At 42.9% G+C, this 21600-nt stretch overlaps 1 protein-coding gene and 1 long non-coding RNA gene across 3 annotated transcripts in view; one reads left to right on the top strand and one right to left on the bottom strand.

Moving 5' to 3' along the window:
- Window positions 1–17228, top strand: part of Wdr64 (WD repeat domain 64) — a 104447-nt gene extending 87219 nt beyond the window's left edge. Inside the window, exons 24-28 of one of the 2 annotated variants that reach the window (XM_042258656.2) lie at window positions 5226–5414; window positions 9455–9560; window positions 11877–11957; window positions 13472–13585; window positions 16829–17228. In XM_042258656.2, coding sequence (XP_042114590.2) covers window positions 5226–5414; window positions 9455–9560; window positions 11877–11957; window positions 13472–13585; window positions 16829–16909 — 571 coding nt within the window. In that variant the 3' untranslated portion in view covers window positions 16910–17228. The remainder of the gene's footprint in view (window positions 1–5225; window positions 5415–9454; window positions 9561–11876; window positions 11958–13471; window positions 13586–16828) is intronic. The other variant, XR_013043415.1, reaches the window with a different exon arrangement.
- On the bottom strand, window positions 10455–12882 carry LOC121821357 (uncharacterized). Its single transcript, XR_006062123.2, has 2 exons — window positions 12793–12882; window positions 10455–10582 (listed from the first exon to the last, which is right to left on the bottom strand). It is a non-coding gene; the product is annotated as an uncharacterized LOC121821357 (long non-coding RNA).
- Window positions 17229–21600: the final 4372 nt, after the last annotated feature.

Raw genomic sequence — 21600 nt, forward strand, 5'->3', positions numbered from 1 at the left:
AAAACCATCACTGACTTGGGTTCTTTTTGTACATCCAGGGAAATGAGATGCTATAGTCCTCTATGGAAAAAGGGCAGAGACATGGGTCTCAGAATCATTTTTTTGTAATGTTTGCTCTTTCACAGACTCATTAAGAAATACTTCTTCTTAAAAAGTTCTGACAAATATTTGTAGTAGAATTGGGTTTTGTGGGATTATTTCGGAGAATTGAACAGGAAAGACAGCTCAGAGAACGAGACTCATACCTGGGGAAGGTCACAGAAGGTGGTTTAGGATCGAAAGTTTAAAAGGTAGTCATAGGAAAGAGTATGGAGCTAGGTGGAGTGTTGCTGGAGGGCTTCTCTCCAGGTTCCCCAAGCCCCTCAGTCCCACAATCCACTTATAAAATAATCACTCAGACGCTTATATCATTTATAAACTGTATGGCCGTGGCAGGCTTCTTGCTAACTGTTCTTTTATCTTAAATTAACCCATTTCTATAAATCTATACCTTGCCACGTGGCTGGTGGCTTACCGGCGTCTTTACATGTTGCTTGTCCTGGCGGTGGCTGTAGTGTCTCCCTCCTCAGCCTTCCGCTTCCCAGAATTCTCTTCTCTCCTTGTCCCACCTATTTCCTGCCTGGCAACCTACTTCCTGCCTGGTCACTGGCCATCAGTGTTTTATTTATATAGAACAATATCCACAGCAGTGGAGTGGAACACACCAGCAGTTCCAGCTCTTTGAGGGATAAAGAAGCAGAAGGATCTCTTAGGCTCAGGAATTTTGAGCCAGACTGGGAAACCTTGTCAGAAAGAGAGAGGAAGGGGAGAGAAAAGGGAGAGGAATGAGGGAAGAGGGGAGAAAAGTGAGCAGAAGAGGGAGGAGAATGGAAATAATAGGAGAGGGGGACAAAAGAAATGAAGGATATAAAGACAGAAAGGAAGAAAGGAAGGGAGGGAAGGAGGGAGGGAGGGAGGGAGGAAGGAAGGAAGGTAAAGAGGATAAAGAAGGAGGCAAAGACGGGGGAGGGAGGGGAGAGGACAGGTGAGGAGGGCAGGAAAGGGAAGGAAGAGGAAAGGAGGAAAGGAAAGAAAGGGGAAGAGGGAGAAGAAGAAGCAAGAGCAGAAAGGCTTGAAGAGACCCACCCAAACAAAGGTGACCCAAAAGTGAGATGGGAGCAGCCTTGTTAGGTTACTGTGATTGACTTTTACACAGCCGGCTTACTTGAACTTAACTAATTCATTGTAATCAATGCTAAGCACATGGACCCAAAATACAAAATACTAAAAATACATACACATATATAAAGAAAAAGAAATGAAATGTCATGACATTTCTGAAGACAAACTGCTGCCTACTTGAAATATTTTAAAATCGTGGCAATGAATTATGCCCTTGAAAGAATGGAGTTAGACAACATTAGGAGATCTAGAGAGGCTTCGAGTGAATCAGAGACCAATCGAAATACACATGAAAAGGAAGGACTGTTTTATATTGTTATCAAGGTCCTTGAATGAAAATTCAACAGATCCTGGGTAACTCTCTGGGCTTGAGGAGGAAGAAAGTCAGTTGGGACACAGCTGTGCAGTCCCTAGGCATTGCTGTGGATTTGTGTATTTACCTTTAACGTAGCCACTAGAGGGTTTTAGATTGGAAACAAGTGAGCCAGGTAGTGGTGGCACACACCTTTAATCCCAGCACTGGGAGGCAGAGGCAGGCGGATCTGTGTGAGTTCGAGGCTAGCCTGGTCTACAAAGTGAGTTCCAGGAAAGGCTCCAAAGCTACACAGAGGGACCCTGTCTCAAAAAAAAAAAAAAAAGATTGGAAACAAGTGGCTTAAGATTGAAAGCCATGTGGCAGATCAAATCGAGAAGACTTGAGCTTCAACTAAAGGAGGAAGTGAGGGTTCCATGTGGAGAATGGGACCTGCCACATGCAACCAGGGAAACCCTAAAGCCATTCCAGATAGAAGTCACTAGAAGAACCATAATACGGAAATCTCAAGATCAAGATGATTCTGTAGGAGAGGCAAATGGATAGAGCTATTTCTTGTGTCAGAAAAAATGACCAGTTGCTTTATTTGTAAGAAAAAAAATGTATGACTATAAATGCCATTAATGACTTGGTTTTCTGGTCTTTACTTGGTCTTGTTTTCAGTCACCCATCAACAGAAATGTTTGATGAAGGTTGTAATGCATATAGTTGTGCACTCATGTGAGTGTGACTGCACATGTACACATACTAACCACATAGGTATATATCAACCTTTGCTGCTATGAGCATTGCCCTCTTGTCTCAGTCTTTTTAGGCTGCTATAGCAAAGCACTTTAGAATGGGTTGTTTACAAACAAGAGAAATTTATTACTCATGGTTCTAGAGACTGGGATGTCCAAGATCATGTATCAGCACATTGAACAGTTAGCGCTTATTCTCTGCTTCATAAATGTCATCTGCCTAACTCCTAACATGGTGTATGACCATCAGCCTTCCATCGTTATAGCAAAGCACTTGATTATATTAACTTAGAGGTAGAAAGTTTTAAGCTCTTGTGTGTGTGTGATGGGGGTGCACACATGCACTGTGGTACACATGTGGAGGTCAGAGGACAACTTCATGGAATCAGTTCTCTCCTTCCACTTTTCTGTGGGTTTAGACTCATGTCATCGGGCTTGAGCAACAAGTGCCTTTTCCCTCTGAGCCACATCCGGGCCTGCAGGGGATGTGTTATTTGGGCTCAGAGCATCAGAGACTTCACTCCTGAGTGGCACGGCTTCGATGTTTCTAGGTCCGCAGTGGGACAGAGCCTCCTGATAGAGGGGTGTGGCAGAGGAAAGCTGCTCACTTTTTGGTGGCTGGGAAGTACACACAGAAAAGGGCTATGCCATGACTTTCAAAGGCATGTCTGTGACGGGTCCACTTAAACCCCACTGCCTTATAACCCACTTAACTGTGAACTCATCCACTGAGGAGGTCAGCACCTACATGACCTCGATCAACTCTCCAGCGCCAGCACTTGCTGCTGAGCCTGAATGATCTGAAGTTGGTCTTGGAAACCTACATGTTAGAGAGGAAACCAACTCCCACAACATGTCTGCTAACCTCCACACAAGCTCCTGTTTATATACACCCAATAAATCAACGAATATACAATTTTTTAAAGGATGAAGGGCATGCGTAAGGATAACTTGCCTTGTCCTGTGATGCTCTGGGCAGCTTTGAAACTCTGTAGAGAATGCCTTCTAGCATGGAGGACATCACCCTACAAGACCAACCAGTTTTGAACTTCTCAGTCTCAATACATCATGCAGTCAGTTATAGAAAGAAAAAAAAATAGCCTAAGGCAGGAACTAATTCTGTTTAGGAAGGTGGACTCCTCATGACCTAAAGACTCCATCTCATGCAATCCTGTTAGGAATTAGGGTCCAACATGACTTTGTGGGGACACAGACATTTAGACTAATGTATTGTTGAAGCCAGTCGTCCTTGGCCTGGAGAAATTATTTTTATGATTCCTTTAAGTGGAGCACTCCCCAGATACTCAATTCATAGAGCTTGTCTCTATTAATAGCTGTCTCAAAGCGCTGCCGCCCTTGTAACTAAGCCACATCCTTTGGCTAATATATGCTACCACGTTCTCAAGAGGCAGGCACTCTAGCATTAGAAATCTTGTTTATGAAAAGATTAGGACTTGTCAATGAAAAGAAAAACATAATTGAGACTTAAGTCTGGGGCATAGGGCAGGAAATTGGAAACCTCCCGATGGCTCAGAGTCCATGTCTCAGGCCCAGGACATCAGGTGGGGTTATTCACTTGGGACAGAGCCATGAGGAGTAGGAAACACTGTGAAGCAGGAAATCAAGGTGCTTTAGTATCGGCCTAGAACAGAATTCATTTAGCCTCTTAGCCTTCTTGATTTTCTGTTTAAAAAGCTTCTGTTATAAATGCTCTTAATAACTCTATTTCCTTATTGGTAACAGCTCTGGAAGGCCATGCAACTTCAGTAATGCTCTAAATTAAAATATGGGAGGTTTGTAACATGCTCATGTTAAATCTTCAGACAGTGTCAAGTATGAGACACCTCAGCTGGTTACCTCTGCTTCTGCCTCCCTTGCTAGCTACTTTCTCTGAGTGAGTCCACTATTCTGAATTGTGTAGAATCTATCCTCAGTCCCTTTAGGTTATTCTCCTTCTCAATCATTGAAGCAGATCCCGAGGTTAGTGTTGAAACCAAGACATAAAGAGATGTCTGTAATCCCAGGACCTGAGAGGCTAAGACAGGAAGAACAGTATCTTATTATGTAACCTTGTCTAGCTTGTCTAGCCAAGAACTTCCTATAAATCTCTGGATGGCTAGACTAGGCTACATAGTGAGATCTGCTCTCAAAAAAAAAAATATCTAAATGAAAACAAAGACACAAAACCTCTCTCTTGTAAGACACAGAGCACACATTCCTGCTAATGGTATTCTATATTAGTTAAGTCCCCTGGGCAAACTGGAGCTTCTTGGGGCAACAGGTAGGGAAATAATACAAATGGGTAAAGAATTTGTATTATTTATCATGCTTTACTAGAAGCATCCCCAGATCTCTTGTCTCGTGAGTTCTATGGGTGATGATTTCCTAAGTAAACAGATGAAACACAGCCCACTGTAAGATCTACTTTAGCTCACAGACTCCCAGTGTGGGCTCTGACCAGCTTGTGTTAGCAGGGTTGTTTGGAGAGAAGTGTCTTCCTTGGTTTCTAGCTTTGATCGGTGCAGATTGCTGGCACAAGTTCAAATTGGCTAATGCCAAAAAGTTACAGGTTAGAGTTCTGACTTATAAAAATGTTTACATGAAGGGCCGGGCGTGGTGGCGCACGCCTTTAATCCCAGCACTCGGGAGGCAGAGGCAGGCGGATCTTTGTGAGTTCGAGGCCAGCCTGGGCTACCAAGTGAGCTCCAGGAAAGGCGCAAAGCTACACAGAGAAACCCTGTCTCGAAAAAACCAAAAAAAAAAAAAAAAAAAAAATGTTTACATGAAAGACTCAGAGTGTAGTCTGGTACTTATCTGGTATGCCTGAAGCGCTGAGTTCAAAAATAAAGTCTTACATAATGATTAGCTGGGCAGCATTTGGGGGAAAGAGTCCTGAATGAACTTTACGATCCTTGGTAGACCAAAGCAGTTCATGTGACCTATGACCTGTGATCAAGCTCACTTCTGACCACCTCCAGTTACTTCCCCTCCCTTCCTTGACTCTCCTTCAGGGTCTGGCATTCCAACAGCGGTCATTACTGTGGCTATTTCGGACAACGAAGAATGTTTGATTTAGCTCAAACAACTGATGTCATTTTGCCTTGTGATGTTAATGAATATCCCATAGAGATAAAAGAAGAAAGCAAGTTCACAGAGAAGCAGCAGAAATATGAATATCCTCTGATATTTGACCGTGAAAGGTGAGAACATTCAGTTTCCTTTAAATGAACAGATAAGAAGTATATTATTCCTATGTGGTGGCACGGCAGTAGAATAAGGAATTCAAAATCAAAACTTTTCAATAATTGTGAAGCCCCATGCAAGAGAGAAATACATAAGTAAAAACTATTATTCAGTGCTGTAGTCCTGAGAACACCTCATCGTTAACAACCAATGAGTGATACCAAAGAAGAAGAAAAAAAAGTTTGTGTCACCAAATAACTCGAGACTATGATATGATATAGTCCTAACTGTGGAGCCCAGGGTGGAGGGAGGTGGGGAAGATATAGAAGATGAAGCTGTAAAAGTCTAATAGAACCAGAGCCCCATCTGCTCAAACCTGCAATCTCAGGACTCCCAAGGCTATCATGGGCTACCTAGCAAAACTGTGTCAAAAAAAAAACAAAACCCAAAAACAAACAAAACAAAAACACAACAATAAATGGGCTGAATAAGTGGCTCCGGGGTTAAGAGCACTTACTGTTCTTACAGAGGACCACAGTTCAATTCCCAGCACCCATATCAGGTGGCCTATACCCATCTGTAACTCCAGTTCCAGGGCATTCAGTTGCCTTTCCTAGCCTCCAAAGATACCTGCACACACGTGTATGTACTCACACAGATACATACATGAATATAAAACTAAAATCTTTTTTTTTTAAAAGAAAAAGAAATCTACAGAGGTCACGATACCAAGTCTGTGAGCCAAATTGAGACATTCAAACCACAGCCCTCGCTGGAACAGAAGTCACAGCAGGGAACACAGCACAAAGGACAACCTGATGGGTTTGGTTTGGGACAGGGTTCCGTCTACAATACTTGTGGTCCATCCAGGCAGAGCATTTCAGGTGTACTCAGGTCGATCTGCCTGGGCATGCTGAGAGTCCATGGCTGTAGACAAGGATTTGAAGTCCAGTTGTCATAGTAATATTTTCACTGTGGATAAGGCATTCAGGTACCATGTCTTGAGTCAGAAAAACAGAAAACTGTTGAAGAAATAAGGAGAAGGACTGGGAAGAGATAGGTGTAGAAAAAATCTTAAAAGAAAATAGCTAACATATAGAGAAAAAAAAACACAAACAAGCAATGTAGGGGAAATCAGGGAGAGAGTGTGTAAAAAAGCAAGGCAGATCTTTTGTAGTGGACAGGAACAAAGCCACACAACAGAGAAGGAGGTACTGGGCTTGAGGCCAAAAAGTCGTTGATGACCCTGGAAGGGTCATTTCATTGGAGTGACAGGAGAAAAATGACAAGGCAAAAGTTAAGAAAGCTACAGGTAAAGTTAACGTTGTCTTTCCTTGTATATTATTTTGAGTTTTTTATTAACATTTAGTAATTGTGTTTATTACGTATTACAATATAATATTTTGGCACATGTATTTGTGCCACACGGATAATATGTGTTTAAAATGATGGTGATTAGTGTTTCCATTTTGGCTAACATTACTTTATGCTTGGAGCCTTCAAGGTTCTTGCTGATGATTTAGGAAAACCAGTCAACCCAAGTACCCAGGAGCTCTAGGCTTGGCAGCATGTGTCTGTAATCTCAGCAGAGGCAGAAGGATCAGTGAAAGTTCAAGGCCAGCCTGGGCTTTGTAACGAGTTTCAGGCCAGCCAGAGATGCATAATGAAACCCTACTTCAGAAGAACAACAACAATAAAAAATAGACATAATAGGGCTTATTAAAAGCTGAGGAAGGAGGAAACCACATGTAAAGGAGGCAAAGGGAGCCATGGTAACAGTCATCAAAAATACAATTAACAGCCGGGCGGTGGTGGCGCACGCCTTTAATCCCAGCACTTGGGAGGTAGAGGCAGGCGGATCTTTGTGAGTTCGAGGCCAGCCTGGGCTACCAAGTGAGTTCCAGGAAAGGCGCAAAGCTACACAGAGAAACCCTGTCTCGAAAAACCAAAAAAAAAAAAAAAAAATACAATTAACATAGATTACTTTTTAAAGGAAGGAAGTAATAGTAAGCATTGCAGGAGAGACTATTTCAAGGGTTTGTTTTGGTTTTTTGTTTGTTTATTTGTGTGTGTGTGTGTGTGTGTGTGTGTGTGTGTGTGTGTGTGTGTGTGTAAGCCTGGGGATGCTCAAAGGCATGGAGGAAGGGAAATGGAATGTAAGGAAGAAAGCATTTTACAGATGTCATCTCTTGCTTTTTGACTGGCCTTTGTCATAGCAGAAGAGACTGTCACTCATCTGAGCTAAGCTGATACAGTAGACCTCTAAATGGCCAGCTTAAACAACAACAACAAAAAAGACCTGCCTAGGCTGGTGATAATCCTGTAAATCAGAACTTGGAGAGCCAACAAGGATGATTCCCAAGCAGGAAGCCTCTGAGGGGTTGTCAAAGAGAAGTTCCTTTAGGAGAACCCTTAAGTGACTCAAAACCGGGAAAACCAGATGCCATCATTTAATACAAGAAATGCCAAAAATGCTGGAAATAAGAATTGAAGCTAAGAATGGAAACTACAGGACTCAAAAAATATACAGCCAATGTGGGAAGAATTGGAAAGGTCTCCAGGTGACAGAAAAGTCCCACCAGATGGCTCAAGGCTTGCCTTGGCTGGCCAGGAAGGACCAATGGGAAAGAGCCTGGCTAAAGTAGAAGAGATAGACTTGTAGAACCAAGCCCATCAGGGCATGGCCAAGTTCAGCAACGAGAGATGATTAGCCCTATCTTTGGGGTAACTTTGCAGACTTGAATATCCATGTAGCCTGTATTAGTTACCTCACTTCCTGCTGTGACCTAATCCCTGGCAAAGGTAACTTAAGGAAGAGTTTGTTTTGGTCCAGGCTTCCGGGGTACAGTCTGTCTTGCCATGGAAGTCATGGCAACAGGAGCCTGAGGCAGTTGGTCCTGAAGCAGAGAGTGATGAATGTTGATTATCTCACTTTCCCTTTTGCATTCCATCAGGACCCCAGGCCGTGGCATAATGCTGTCCACATTTAGAGTGTGCTTTCTCACCTCAATCAACCTAATCTTGGATAATCCATCACAGACAGGCCCAAAAGCTTATTTCTTGTGATACTAGCTCCTGCTGAGCTGACAATATTAACTATCATGTATCTTAATACTTCTGATTCTGTGTTCTAGTTTATGGATGTGAGTCTCCTTTACTCATGAGTCCTTTAAGGACCATGGTCTTGCTTATGCATCTTTGTATCCCAAGTCCTTAGCTCAATGCCAGCATCCAAGAGGCACTCAAAAAATAGTTCTGAAAAACAACCGGTAGTGACTATTACAAACACAGGAGACAGGCCTAAGTGCTAGATACCAAGGCATCAAAGGGTTGTCATGCCTTGGATAATTTAAATGTATGGTATGTGCTTACACTGTGTTGTTAAAAGATAAATTTGCTCAGTATAGCAAATTAAGCCATGTTCTATGGAATGACTCTGTTACATTACATTTGTTTATTTGTGTGGGGATGTGAAACAGAAAGCCCACGCCACAGCAAGTCTGTGGAGATCAGAGGACAACAGGCAATCGTCGGTTCTCTCCTTTCACCGTGTGCATCCTGGGAATCGAACTCAGATCACCAGACTTGGCGTCTTCACCCAATGAACCATCTCTCTGGCCCCATCTCAGGATATATTATTGATTGCTTTTTAAAAAGTGTTTCTAATGCTTAGCTATGGCTTTCTAAATATATATATGTAAATAAGCTTTAACTGTAAAGGAAACTTCCCAAGGTTACTCAAAAGTCAGGCCTTGAATGTATAACTTTCCCCTCATCCCTACTACGTAGGGCTCCCTGCAAATGACAATTGATGATTTTAATTACATGGACAATTCTGGCAGAGTAGAATTGCTATAGTTTTCCCTCGAGGGAGATCTAGGGAGCAAAATGGAATAAGGATTAGGTAGATAGTCAGTGTTACTGGGACTGGTGCCATGAGAGTCAGGCAGTATGGGGAGCAAAGGACACAAAGACAGGGTGGAGATTTGCTCACTTGGCAAGGAATGCAAGTTACAGCTATGTGCTTGACTTTTTTTTGTTGTATTTTTGTATGCAGATGGAAAAAAATGAGCTCAATGTCTTTGCTTTTCAAACGCACACCTCCCAAGCCCTTTGAAGTGCAACACGATTTTAAATTTTTCAAGTCTCTTTCTTCTCCGAAGGTAGCTAAAATAACAAAACTTACCTTTGCTTTTGAATTTTTGAATCCAAATATTCCCACCCCTGTAGCATGCTAGCTTTCTGTTGTTACTCTTGCAAACCGCCACAGGTATTTTTTCTTCTTTTGGAATAAACAATACAAAGCAATTATCTCACAGATTTGTACGTTAAAAGGGAAAAAAAAAAAAACTAAAATGAGAGCAGGGTGCTTGCCTATAACCCCAGCACTTGGGAGGTGGAAGAAGGTGGGTCAAGAGTTCAAGGCCATCCTCAGAGACCTGTGGAATTCAAGGTCTGTCTGGGCTAGATGACAATTTGTGTATTTTTATTTTTTATTTTTTTAGACACTGAAATAAGTCTCATAGGATTGAAACTAAAGTGTAACCAGAGCTGTGTTTTTTTTTAAGATACTGAGGTGGTTGGGGAACCCACATTCCTTAGTTTGTGTACCCTTCCTTCATCGTCAAAGTCAGAAATGCAGGTTCTCACTGAGCACATGGTTATGGGGGGCCCTGACTCAGTGGGGAAGGTTCTGTACTTTGAGGAGTCAAGTGATTACCTGGGGGCACCCAATTAAGTCAGGAGAACCTCTCCCCTCAAAAGTAAAGTCCATTCATAGAACTCCCAGGCTGAGGGCGGGAAATAGGGTGTAGACATCACTGGTGTATATTCTGTATTCATGGGCACATTTTGTTTACAGGGCAGTCTGAGAAAAGTGAGCTGTCATTATTTAACCATACTAGAGGATGGATGTAGTGTGAGGTTGGCCAAAGGTCTGGGATTGATTAATTAATTTAAAATGTGTTTCCTCTGGCTCACCCACAAATAGAGTAAGCACACATGTCTGGATTAATCTCTAGTCCACTACTGCATCACTGTCTACCAAACACACTTACTGTCTTCCTGAGTTTTCTGTCCCTAATGTGCAGTTCATCTGGGATGCCCTCGACACAACCAGAATGTGTCTTCATCTGTCCGAACCCACACTGTCTTCAGAACACTCCTAGATGAACTCTGTTGGCATCTGGAATATGAAAAAAAAAATGAGCAAAAAGAGAGTCCAAAAACTGCTTTAAAAACTTGGATATTTCACTAAAGAAAAAGTGCAGGCCAATAAGCACACAAAAGACACCTAACCTCTTGAGTACACAAGGAAATACACATCAATAGCATTGTGGGATTCCACTTTAGACCTCCCAGGGTCTAAATAAAGAGTCTGATGATACCAGAAGCACTAATCTTCTGGTAGTAGTCATATGAACTGGTAGGGAGTCATTGAAAATCCATGTGGCATTATCAGAAATGGTTGAAAATAGCCATGCCCTGTTATGTACATTGGAGCTCAGGAGATGGGCAGAAGAATGCTAGGGTAGGAGGCTAGCTTGGTCTACATAGTGAGTTTTGGGCTGGCTCAGGCTACGAAGAGAGACTTGTCTCAAAAATCAACACACACACAGAGAGAGAGAGAGAGAGAGAGAGAGAGAGAGAGAGAGAGAGAGAGAGAGAGTAATCAAACCAAAGGTGAGGTGATAAATGAAATATTAAATAAATTGGTTAAAATCCTTAGAAAGGCTTTGTAGAGTCCTTGAAACAATTGAATATCCTAAATTTCTTCCCTTGCCTTCCTATCTTCCTACCTCATTGGTCCAATGAATGAAAAGACTTCAATGCCAGTTGAGTTGAGATAAGATTCACTTGGAGTCTCTGATTAAACTAGACAGCTTTCTGATAATTTCCTTTTGACATGTGGTTTACAAAACTAATGATATGATAGTCAAGTTTCCTTTGGGGTAGCTCCTTTCCCTAAATTTATCATCAACATAGAACTTGCCTAAGATCTTGCATTAGTGGGTCAGGTTTTTGATTGGTATTTTGTAGCTAGAGGTTTCCTGCTTTGCCCACAGTCAAGACAAGTCTTTGTCACCCGCCAGTCCCACAGCTGCTCAGACCCAACCAAGTAAACACAGAGACTTATATTGCATACAAACTGTATGGCCGTGGCAGGCTTCTTGCTAACTGTTCTTATAGCTTAAATTAATCCATTTCCATAACTCTATACCTTGCCACGTGGCTGGTGGCTTACCGGTGTCTTCTCATGGTGCTTGTCATGGTGGCTGCTGGCAGTGACTCCTTCTGCCTTTCTGTTCTTTCTTTTCACCTCTCTGTTAGTCCCGCCTATACTTCCTGCCTAGCCACTGGCCAATCAGTGTTTTATTTATTGACCAATCAGAGCAACAGATTTGATATACAACTATCCCACAGCAGTATTTGGTGTCCAGAATGTGCCCTTTCTAGTAAATTATTGCATTGTTTTGTAGATTCGCCGGTATGCTTTGGAAGGTTTCATGACAGAAAACAGAGAGGCAGGGATTGTTTTTGGTTCTCTGCCTATATACAGGGTAAGTCAGAAGTTTCTATAAGTAGGGTGGTAACAGGGCAATACGAAGTGTGACTTTTCATTGCTGACATAATCAGCCCAATGATGCTTCTATAAATGTACTGGGTCCCATCCTAGGCAAGTCTTGAGTTATGTATGTCAGTATCTTGAACTGCTCATCTCTGCCATTGCGCATAAGAGTGACTTTGAGCTTTGACCAAGTGGTTTATACCTCCAGGATAAAATCCAAATGCCATAGAGTAGCATACAAACCTTCTACAATCTGGCTCTGCCAGACTTTTGGACCCTGTTTTCTACCACATTCTCCCTGTACTGTCGCTATATTCCAGCAGGCTTGAGTATCACTAGATACTCCATCATGGTGCCTACGCTACTATCTGCTCAATAGTCATCAGATCCATGTTCAAGTCTCCACCCCCAGATAACCAGTGTTAAGTAACTAATGAACAAAACCAAGAAATAATAAACCAAATATGTCACTTAATGTCAACACAGAGCTTCAACATTACTTATCTTTATCAGGACTTGTTTATTGTAGTAGATAACAAAGAACAATGATGCTGACAGTGGTCAAGAATTAACTGGGGAGGATGGTTCAGTCATTAAGTATAAGTATAAGGACTTCAGTTTGGATCCCCAGCACCCATGGAAAAAAACTGAACACAGTAGGGTGCATGTGTAATCCCTGCAGGGGAGCAGGATGGACAGGAGCAGAAACAGAAGATCCCTGGGGTTCTTGACCACCTAGTCCAGTTTAATTAGTGAGGTTGAGGATCAGTGAGAGACTAGACCTCGAAAAAATAAAGGGGTGGGGCTGAGAAGTCAAGGCAGCTCACCTGTAACCCCAGTGCTTGGGAGGCAGAGGCCCCAGGGCATCTGCTAGGCAAGCTGGCTAGCTTGACCAGCCTGAACTGGCAAGCTCCAGTTACCCTGCATCAGTAAATAAAACAGAGAGTGATCAGGAAGACAACTAATATCAGTCTTTGGCCCCCATAAGCATGAGTGCACACATATATCTGAACACTTACACACACACACACTGAATTAACAATAAGGTAATATACACCTATATTCCCAGCACTAGGAAGGAAGAGGCAGAAGGGTATAGAGTTCAAGGCCAGCAAGGGGCTGGAAAAAATGACTCAGTGTGGTTAAGAATACTCGCTGTTCTTCCAGAGACCTGGGTTCAATTCCCAGCATCTACATGGCAGCTCACAACTTCCAATAACTCCAGTTCCAGGGGATCCAACACTCTCTTCTATTGACTGAAGACACCAAGAACATGCATGGTACACAGACATACCTGCAGGCAGATCATCCAAACACAATTTTTTTTAATTTAAAAAATAAAATAAGGCAAACCAAATTTACACAGGGAAAAAGACAGAACAATGGATGTCTGAAAGGGAGCGTGTACTTGAAGCAGATGGCCCTCTCCTGTGACACCCCCTCCTCGGGTTTACATTCCCAGAAGTGAACACTATAAATATGCTTAACTCAGTCTGTGGTTTACAGGTTCCGAGTCCCACGAGCCTAAGGTTCCTTCCACTCATTGGCTCTGAAGCGCAGAGAGATTCGGTAGAGGGTGTTCATGGGAGGAAGAAGGGCACTCATGTTCAACACGATAAAGTAAGTTATGTGCACCCCTCAGAGCACTCTAGTTCCATACACCCCCCAACACACACATACGTATTTTGTTTTTAATTGTTTCTCTGTCCGCCCCCCCACCCAAAAAATTCTGAGCCTACAATTATTTCAGTGTGTATTTTCATGGATATTCCAGATGTGTATGAGTTTAGCTCAGTGAGATTAAAGTCATGTGTTTGTTGGGTAGAAGTGAGAGGAAAATCAAATACAGCCTGTGGGTCTGAACAAATGAGGCTATCCTGGTGATCACCAAATAAGTTCTTTGAGTGGCTATAGAAGCCAAACAATTGGATACTACATGGCTGTGCAGTGTTACTGTCCTCACTATGGAGTCTTACTGCAGCTATGGTGGCTGTGGTAGCCCTGGTATCAGTGAGCTTACCAGCAGTGGTGGTCCCCATGCGTTAATAGGAAAAAAACGTGCAATTTTTCAAAATTAAATGTGTTCTTATAAAGGATTCTCTTAATTTTTTGCAATTGAGTTAAAAGAAAATGTTAGGTCTATCTTGCATTTGGGCTATCTTAGCATTAATGAAGTGCTAAGCCCTAGATCTTTCCCTTCAAATTTCATGATCAGAGCTGATTCCAATATCCCTAGAAGTGTCCATGGGCCTGACTTAACCTGCACTCACTCATCTATCTCATCATCAGCATGGATCTAGCGTTAAGAGAAAGATGTAACCCAGTGTATGGCTTTTATTGTCCATTGCCAACTCAGTAACTGATTACGGACACAGTGCCAACAAGACTAACCACTTTTAAAAGCTATTTTATTATATCAAGATGAAAAATGTCTTCATAATTTAGTTAGATTTTGCACTGAATGGAAATGTGGTTGAGTCCCATTAATCAGCCATGCTGTCAATTATTTGAGAAAGAGCTATTGGCAATAGAGGCATTTTCTATAAAAATAATTTTTGCTTTTAGTTGTAAGGAATGGATGAAACAGCATGTTATAAGTAATCCAAAAGTAATAGGTTAAAAAAATTATCTGTGTTGGGTTTTACAATTCATATATTTAGTGTCCCATATTTTTATTCTTTACAATTGTATCTAATCTGATAGTAAATCCAAGCAAATACAAAGCTTAGAAAAGAAGATGTCCATATAGGTCTTAAGAACCCGCATAATGGAATTAAAACTTAGTCATGGCTAGAAGGGCATGGGTTGGTAACTCAGTGGTAGTTAACTATCATGCACAAGGCCCTGGGTTCAATCCCTAAGTGCCACAAAAATCAAACAAAGGGCCGGGTGTGGTAGCACACAACTTTAATCCCAGCACTCAGGCAGAGGCAGGCAGGATCTCTGTGAGTTTAAGGCCAGCCTGGTCTACAGAGTTACAGGGATGTCAGGGTTATGTAGTGAGCCCCTGTCTCAAAAGAGAGAGAGAGAGAGAGAGAGAGAGAGAGAGAGAGAGAGAGAGAGAGAGAGAGAGAGAGAGAGAGAAATGCCCAGTCACAGAGAAATGGTTCCACTGAAGACAGTATATATGCCAGCATGCTCCATTCTTACCATTTCATTTTAAGTGAAAAAACTGTACTCAGTTGCTAAAGTGCTTGCCCTTCGAGCATGGGAACCTGAGTTTGGATGCTGAGCACCCACATAATAATTTGGGTGCAATGGTGTATGTCTGTAATCTCAGTACTGGAGAGATGGAGACGAGATCGCTGGGACTACGGACCAGTCAGTGTAGCTAAGTTGCTAAATTCCAAGAGCAGTGAGAAAAAATAAGACAGTGAGTGAGTGATCGAGCAAGACACCTGATGCTGACCTCTAGCACACACACACACACACACACACACACACACACACACACACACACACTTCAATCTGATGATACAATTGATAATTACAGCTAATTTTACCTTCAAATTAATGTGCCAAGTCCGAGGCTGTGCGCTTGGCATGCACTCTTGCATCTCTGCAATGGAGCATTATAATTAACACCCCCAATCTGCAGGTCCAGAAACTGAAGCATAGGGCATAAACAACTATCAAAGATTCCCAAAGAACCTGGTGACAGAGCTGGGATTTTAACCCAGAAGCTTGGCTTCAGAGCCTAACTGTTTAAATGTAATGCAGTATAACTTGGAAGCACAGGAGCTTCTGGGATCTCCTGGTGGGACTAAGCAACGACAGGCCCCTTGTGAGTTTTATTTTCCTCCCTACCCTCATCACCATCAGACTTCCTATCGTACAGTAATTCCGCTTTTCTACGATGGCACCTTGGTTTTCCTTGAACACTCACTTCTCTTCATTGTCTATTCTGCTGGATTGTAAATCCCAAGGGTATACATTTGTCAGACTCACACTGAGAAGGAGTGAGTCTGCTGAGTAGTGGGGCTTATTAGTAGAAGACGGCAGAGAGGAGGACACCTGAGGCATGGGGACACTCAGTCACTGGAGTGTGCAGGTCATAAAGGGACCTGAGCCTCCTAGCTTGTCTCAGGGAGAGAGGAGCAGAGACACAACCTGTTAGTACTGAGGCCTACAGGACCCTTGAAGAAGAGGCTGGGCCTCGGAGCTTTCTGTCTCTTTCCTCACCTTGTATGTCTCCTCTTCTCTTTTTGTGTTACAAAATTTTGTAACCAAATCCCAGAAATATCTCAGAAACATATGGTGTTCATCTAGTGTCTCTTATAAGTGATGATCAAATGTTGCTGACAAAAATGTGTCTAACTGTGTATCTGTCTATCTATGGGTTATCATTTCTTTACTTGTGTGGGTATGCACATGCATGTCATGGCATATGTGCAGAGGTCAGAGGAGAGCCTGCAGGAGTCAGTTCCCACCTTCCACAGTGAGATCAGGGGACAGAACTCACGTTGTCAGGTCTGTGCAGAAAGTGCTGTCCGTAGCTGGGCCATCTCACTGTCCCAAGGTGTGCTTTTGGGATCTTGTCATGTAGCCCTGGCTAGCCTAGGATTTGTTATGTTCCAGGCTGGACTCATACTTGTGGTAGATCCTCCTGTCAACCCTTTCCAGCCAGGGTACATGGGTCCTAGAATGGAGAAGCACCCTATTAAGTAGCTGCGAAGCTCTTCCAGGACCCTTTGGGGGGTGTCTTACCTCCTCCCTTCAACATTCTTCTGCCTGGAGACGCACAGGATTGTTGAAATCACTTCACTGCTTGTCTAAGAGGATGAAAACTCTTTAATGGTTCAAGTGGGGAAACCTGTCTTTAATGCTTTTATTTCCCTAATCAATGTCTCCTTTGTTCCACAGTCACGGAGGAAAAGCCTGAAAAGAAATCTAGTCCCACAAATAAATCTGGCTTCATCCTTCTTCCCAGTCATGCCCAAGTGAAGAGGAGCCTCAGAACTGGCTGTTGTACAGGAGGCCCGAAGTCAGGACAACATCCCCATCTGTATTTCCAGATGAGGCACCACCGGATGGTTACACATCCTTCTACCTCAGGCGATCCTGGTAATGAAGATTCCTCAATGGAGTTCTGGTGACCTCAGCCCTGACAACAAGAAAACAACAGCCTGCAGCCAGTTTGCCAACTTCCTTTACACATGGAGAAACACATAACAGATGGGCCGTGTCTCTTGTCATGGTCAACAACATGGCACAAAGAAACAAATGAAATCAGTAGCATAAATAGACCCGAGTGATATGGTTAGTGATGGTTAGTTCTTCATTTCCACCTGTTGTTCACCCTAATCCGTAGCCAGAATTAGAACGTGTGCAGTAAGAGGAAAATTGTGTGTGTGTCGTGCTGTGTGTACACAGAGAGGATTATCAGCATTGTTTCTTTGTCTAGTTGAGGTTGAACCTAGGGGCCTGACATGCAAGGCAAGTCAGCTCCATCCACAGCCATTTTCAGATAATGTCTCATTAGGTTGATCTGGGAGGCCTTTAATTTAAGGTTACTCTGCTTCATCCTCCAGATCTTCCAGGAAAATTGTTATTTAAAAAAAAAGAAAAGAAAAGAAAAACATCCCTAGCTGGCCCTTACTGTTTGTCTGCTTCAACGAGGGGAGTGTCACCTGGGAGATGCCTAACTACAAAAGCTGATTGATTGAAGAGAACATCAGTGACACGGAGAGGCTGAAATGTTGCCAGTCCAGAGCCAAATTATCTTGGGGACATCTCTAGTCCCCTTAGTAGCCATTTATTGTCCCCCTCTATGCATGAATCAATCAATGTCTGTTGTGACCATTAGGTAAACCCTTTGGAATGCATCAACAAACTCCTAGTTTCTGCCAATCAAAGGGCCAAGAAAGCTGTCAGATAGCATTGAAGGCCTAAAGCCGAGTTTTCCCCAACATTGCTGTAACCTGCCTACCTGATGTACTGTCTTAGTTACTGTTCTAGTGCTGTGAAGAGAAACCATGACCAAAGCAACTCTTACAGAAGGAGGCATTTAACTGATGTCTAACTTACAGTTTCAGAGTGTGGCAGGAAGCAGAGAGACAGGCGTGGCACTGGAGCCATAGCTGAGAGCTTTGCGTCCGGATCCACAGGCGGCAGGAAGAGAGACACTAGGCCTGGCGTGGGCTTTTGAAACCTCAAAGCCCACTCCTATCAACACACCTCCTCCAACGAGGACACATTTACTCCATTTACTCCAACAAAACCACACCTCCTAAAAATTTCATCAGCTAGGATGAAATAGAGAGCTGTTTTTACTCAGCATGATGTGTACTCACCAATGGAGTTGAAAAGTGTGTTAGGTTTATGACTTTCTTTGTTCTGTTACTATAAAAGTTCCTGAAATGGCTGCCTTGTTGGAACATGGCATTTGAAGAAGTCAGATTGCGTTCCTCAACAACGGTCACTTATACTTGGCTCTGGAATAAACTCCCTTATCCTTTGAGGTGAGGGCTGTGTCTTTTTTCAACAGACCAAATGCAGTGGGGTCTCCTGTCACTGACAATAAAGCCCAAACAAGCACAGTCAAGACATAAAGGAATGGGAAAGATTTGTGGGTGGCACCAGGCAAAGGAAAGCAAGGACCTCATCAAACTAAAGGATCATGAGTGTGTTATTTAGGTAGCCTATATATTTTAGTAGGGGATGACCCAAGCCTGGGCAAACTCAAGAAAGCATTACCTTCCTGAGCATGCTAATTTTAAGGTTAAAAGAAAAATCCAAGAAAAAAAAATAGTAAATACTATCTGGGTGCTAGGCTCAAGGTCATGGAAGCACCATTTGAAGGATTAAATTAAGATGGTGGACAAATGCCTCCAGGCATGCTCAGCTTGCAGCATCAATTTTGACCTGAACATAAAGGAAGAGACATTTTGAAGACAGGCCGATAGTCTGCCCACAACAGTGTCTGTCTTGCTTAGCAGCTAATAGAATGTTAGTCAGTAGATATACATGTTTTTTTAAAAAAATATATGAAAGTACGACTGATAATGAATCAGATTTTAAGCATGAGCACGGGGGAAAGTATCAGAATTGAAACGTGAGAATTGGATAACCTGAGCTGCTTCGGGAAATGATTCGGAGCCTTGAGCAATATAAGTGTTGCCATGGTAACGACTGTTAGTCGACTTTTCCCAAAGCTTCACTCCACCACTTGGTTAAAGAAAAAAAAATATCCCTTTTTAAACTCTGACTTCTTATTCTGTGAGAGAAGAATTATGGGGAATTCTGAAGCAACAATGACAAAATCTGAACAAAACATACTAGTAAGTAAATAGAGTAGTTCAATTAAAGAGAAAGCTAGTAAAAACCCTTTCTCGCCCTTAATGAGGTTTTTCTCCAGGCACTGAGGTAAAGCCTCTACATCCCTCTAGGGCTCCATCATGGTCATATCTCCATATATCTAATCCCGTGTGAAGGCCCTAGTGATGGCTTCAAGGCCCTCTCCTAATAAACTGCATTTTTCTGAAGGGAATTCTGTGTCAACTTCCTTTTCCCAAGCCAACCAATCCTGCTGTTTTCTTGTTACTTCTCTATTATAGCATGTAACGGCCACAGAATTGGGGGAATTTTAGGGCTCTGAGAGATAAATATTAGTAGAAAGCAATGCAGTTTTGTATGCATCCTAGAGAAAAAATGCTAAAACAAAAAGTACAGAAGCAAGCGAGACTGAAGGACATGGCATCCTTGTGAGGTACACAGGTGGACTGACATCAGCCGGTTTCTGCATAGAGCCGGAGGAGGAAAGACCAGAAAACAAAAGACTCCTGACATAAAACAAATGCCAGCCCAGCATTACCAATCACGAGAAAATATCCTTCAGTAAGGACAGCCAAATGTCAAATAAGGTTTTGACAAACAAAATTGAGAGAACCAATGGGAATAGACACACGCTAAAGAGGATACTGAAGAGGATGCTTTACGCGGAGGAAAATAGAAGGGCACTCAGAGATGGAGAACAGAGAAGAGTACCAGGATGGAAACCACGTCACTAACCCACAGGACACCAATGGGATGGGGCGGCAGCAGCGGCGGCGGCGGCGGCTAAAACAGGTAGAGGAAGGGGCTAGGGCTAGAGAGGCAGCTGTGTGGCTAAGAACACATACTGCTCTTGCAGGGGACCCACGTGGTTCCCAGGACACATGTAGAGCAGCTCATGACCACCTATCACTCCAGCTCCAGGGCTATCTGATGCCCTTTACTGGCATTCACAGGCAGGGCACACATATGGAATGAACTCAAAACAAGCACACACACACACACACACACACACACACACACACACACACACACACACACAAAGTAGATTAAAAATAGAAAGGTAGGAAAGGGGTCGTTATAATTTTTGAGGCTCTTGAATTGGCTGGAAGAAGGTAAGATGAAAAATAATCATTTCAACTCTGATATGTCAGTAGCGTACGGGATAATCTCTGTGGAAGGCACTAGAAGAATAGCAACAACACATGACTATGGATAAGCACAGGAAAAAAAATCGAGAATAATAAAAATTACTTGCTCTAAAAACCAAGAGATGAAAAGAATCATGAAAGGATTGGATAAATAGAAAGTACACAGCAGCTATCAGATCTCAGAGCTTAGCTGAGTCTCCCCACTCCCCCACCCTGAAATCAGGACAAAGAACTGACAGAACACTCAGACTGGCATAAGGGTCAGGGAAGAGAAGCCCAGCCTCTCCTCCTTTAAGCTGTGAGTTTGTGATCCCACCAAGTGTCTGACTCTGTGCCTCTTGGCATGTAGTCCAGGCTAGACCACATGGTATGAAGCTTGCCTGCCCCCTGTTGGAACTTACCAAAAGTCCTCTTTGTTCTGGGTATCTGAAAGCTCTTTCCTCTGGTCCCCAGCTGGCACACTTCACTGTACTCCCTACCATGCCAGGCAGGGAAGCTATCTCTCCTAATGAATTAATGAAACTCCTCTTCCACCCTGGAGACCCATTCTCCCCAGTAAGGGTCCCATAGAATAATAAAGCGCTTATGAAGGATGACCTCAAGTTAGCTTCTTTGCAAAATCCTGCTGCTCTTTTTTAGGTTATAACAGTGACATTACAGACGTAAGCCTAAAGATACCAATAATTACCCAACTCTTCATAGACTGTATATTCAAACTGGTTTTTGGAATGCATAAAAAAAAAACAAACTCCAACTATAAACTGTTACAGGAAGTATGTCTGTGGCAGTTTGAAAGAGAATTTCCCCCATAGGCTCAGATATTTGAACACTGGTCCCCAGGTTTGGGTGCTTTTTAAGGAGGTTGTGGAACCTTTCGGAGGTGGAGTTTTGTGGAGGAAGTTGTCGCTGGGGTCTGTCTTTGAGCGTGTGGAGACTCTCTCACTTGCCAGTTGCTCTCTGCTTCAGCAGCTGGTTAAACATGGCTTTTGTTTTTGGCTTTCCCCTCCTGCTACCATGCCTTCTGCTTGCCGATGTGCACCCCCACCATGATGGGCTCTCATCCTTCTGGAACCATACGCCCAAATCAACTATTCCATAAGTTACCTTGATCACGGTATTTTATCACAGGAACTGGAAAGTCACCAATACAGAAGTTGGTGCCAGAGAGAGAGAGTTGTGGCTGTGAAGAGCCTGCCTATGTTTATTTGAAGA

The sequence above is a fragment of the Peromyscus maniculatus genome, chromosome 11 (genome assembly GCF_049852395.1).
Source record: "Peromyscus maniculatus bairdii isolate BWxNUB_F1_BW_parent chromosome 11, HU_Pman_BW_mat_3.1, whole genome shotgun sequence".
In the NCBI taxonomy this organism is placed as follows: domain Eukaryota; kingdom Metazoa; phylum Chordata; class Mammalia; order Rodentia; family Cricetidae; genus Peromyscus; species Peromyscus maniculatus.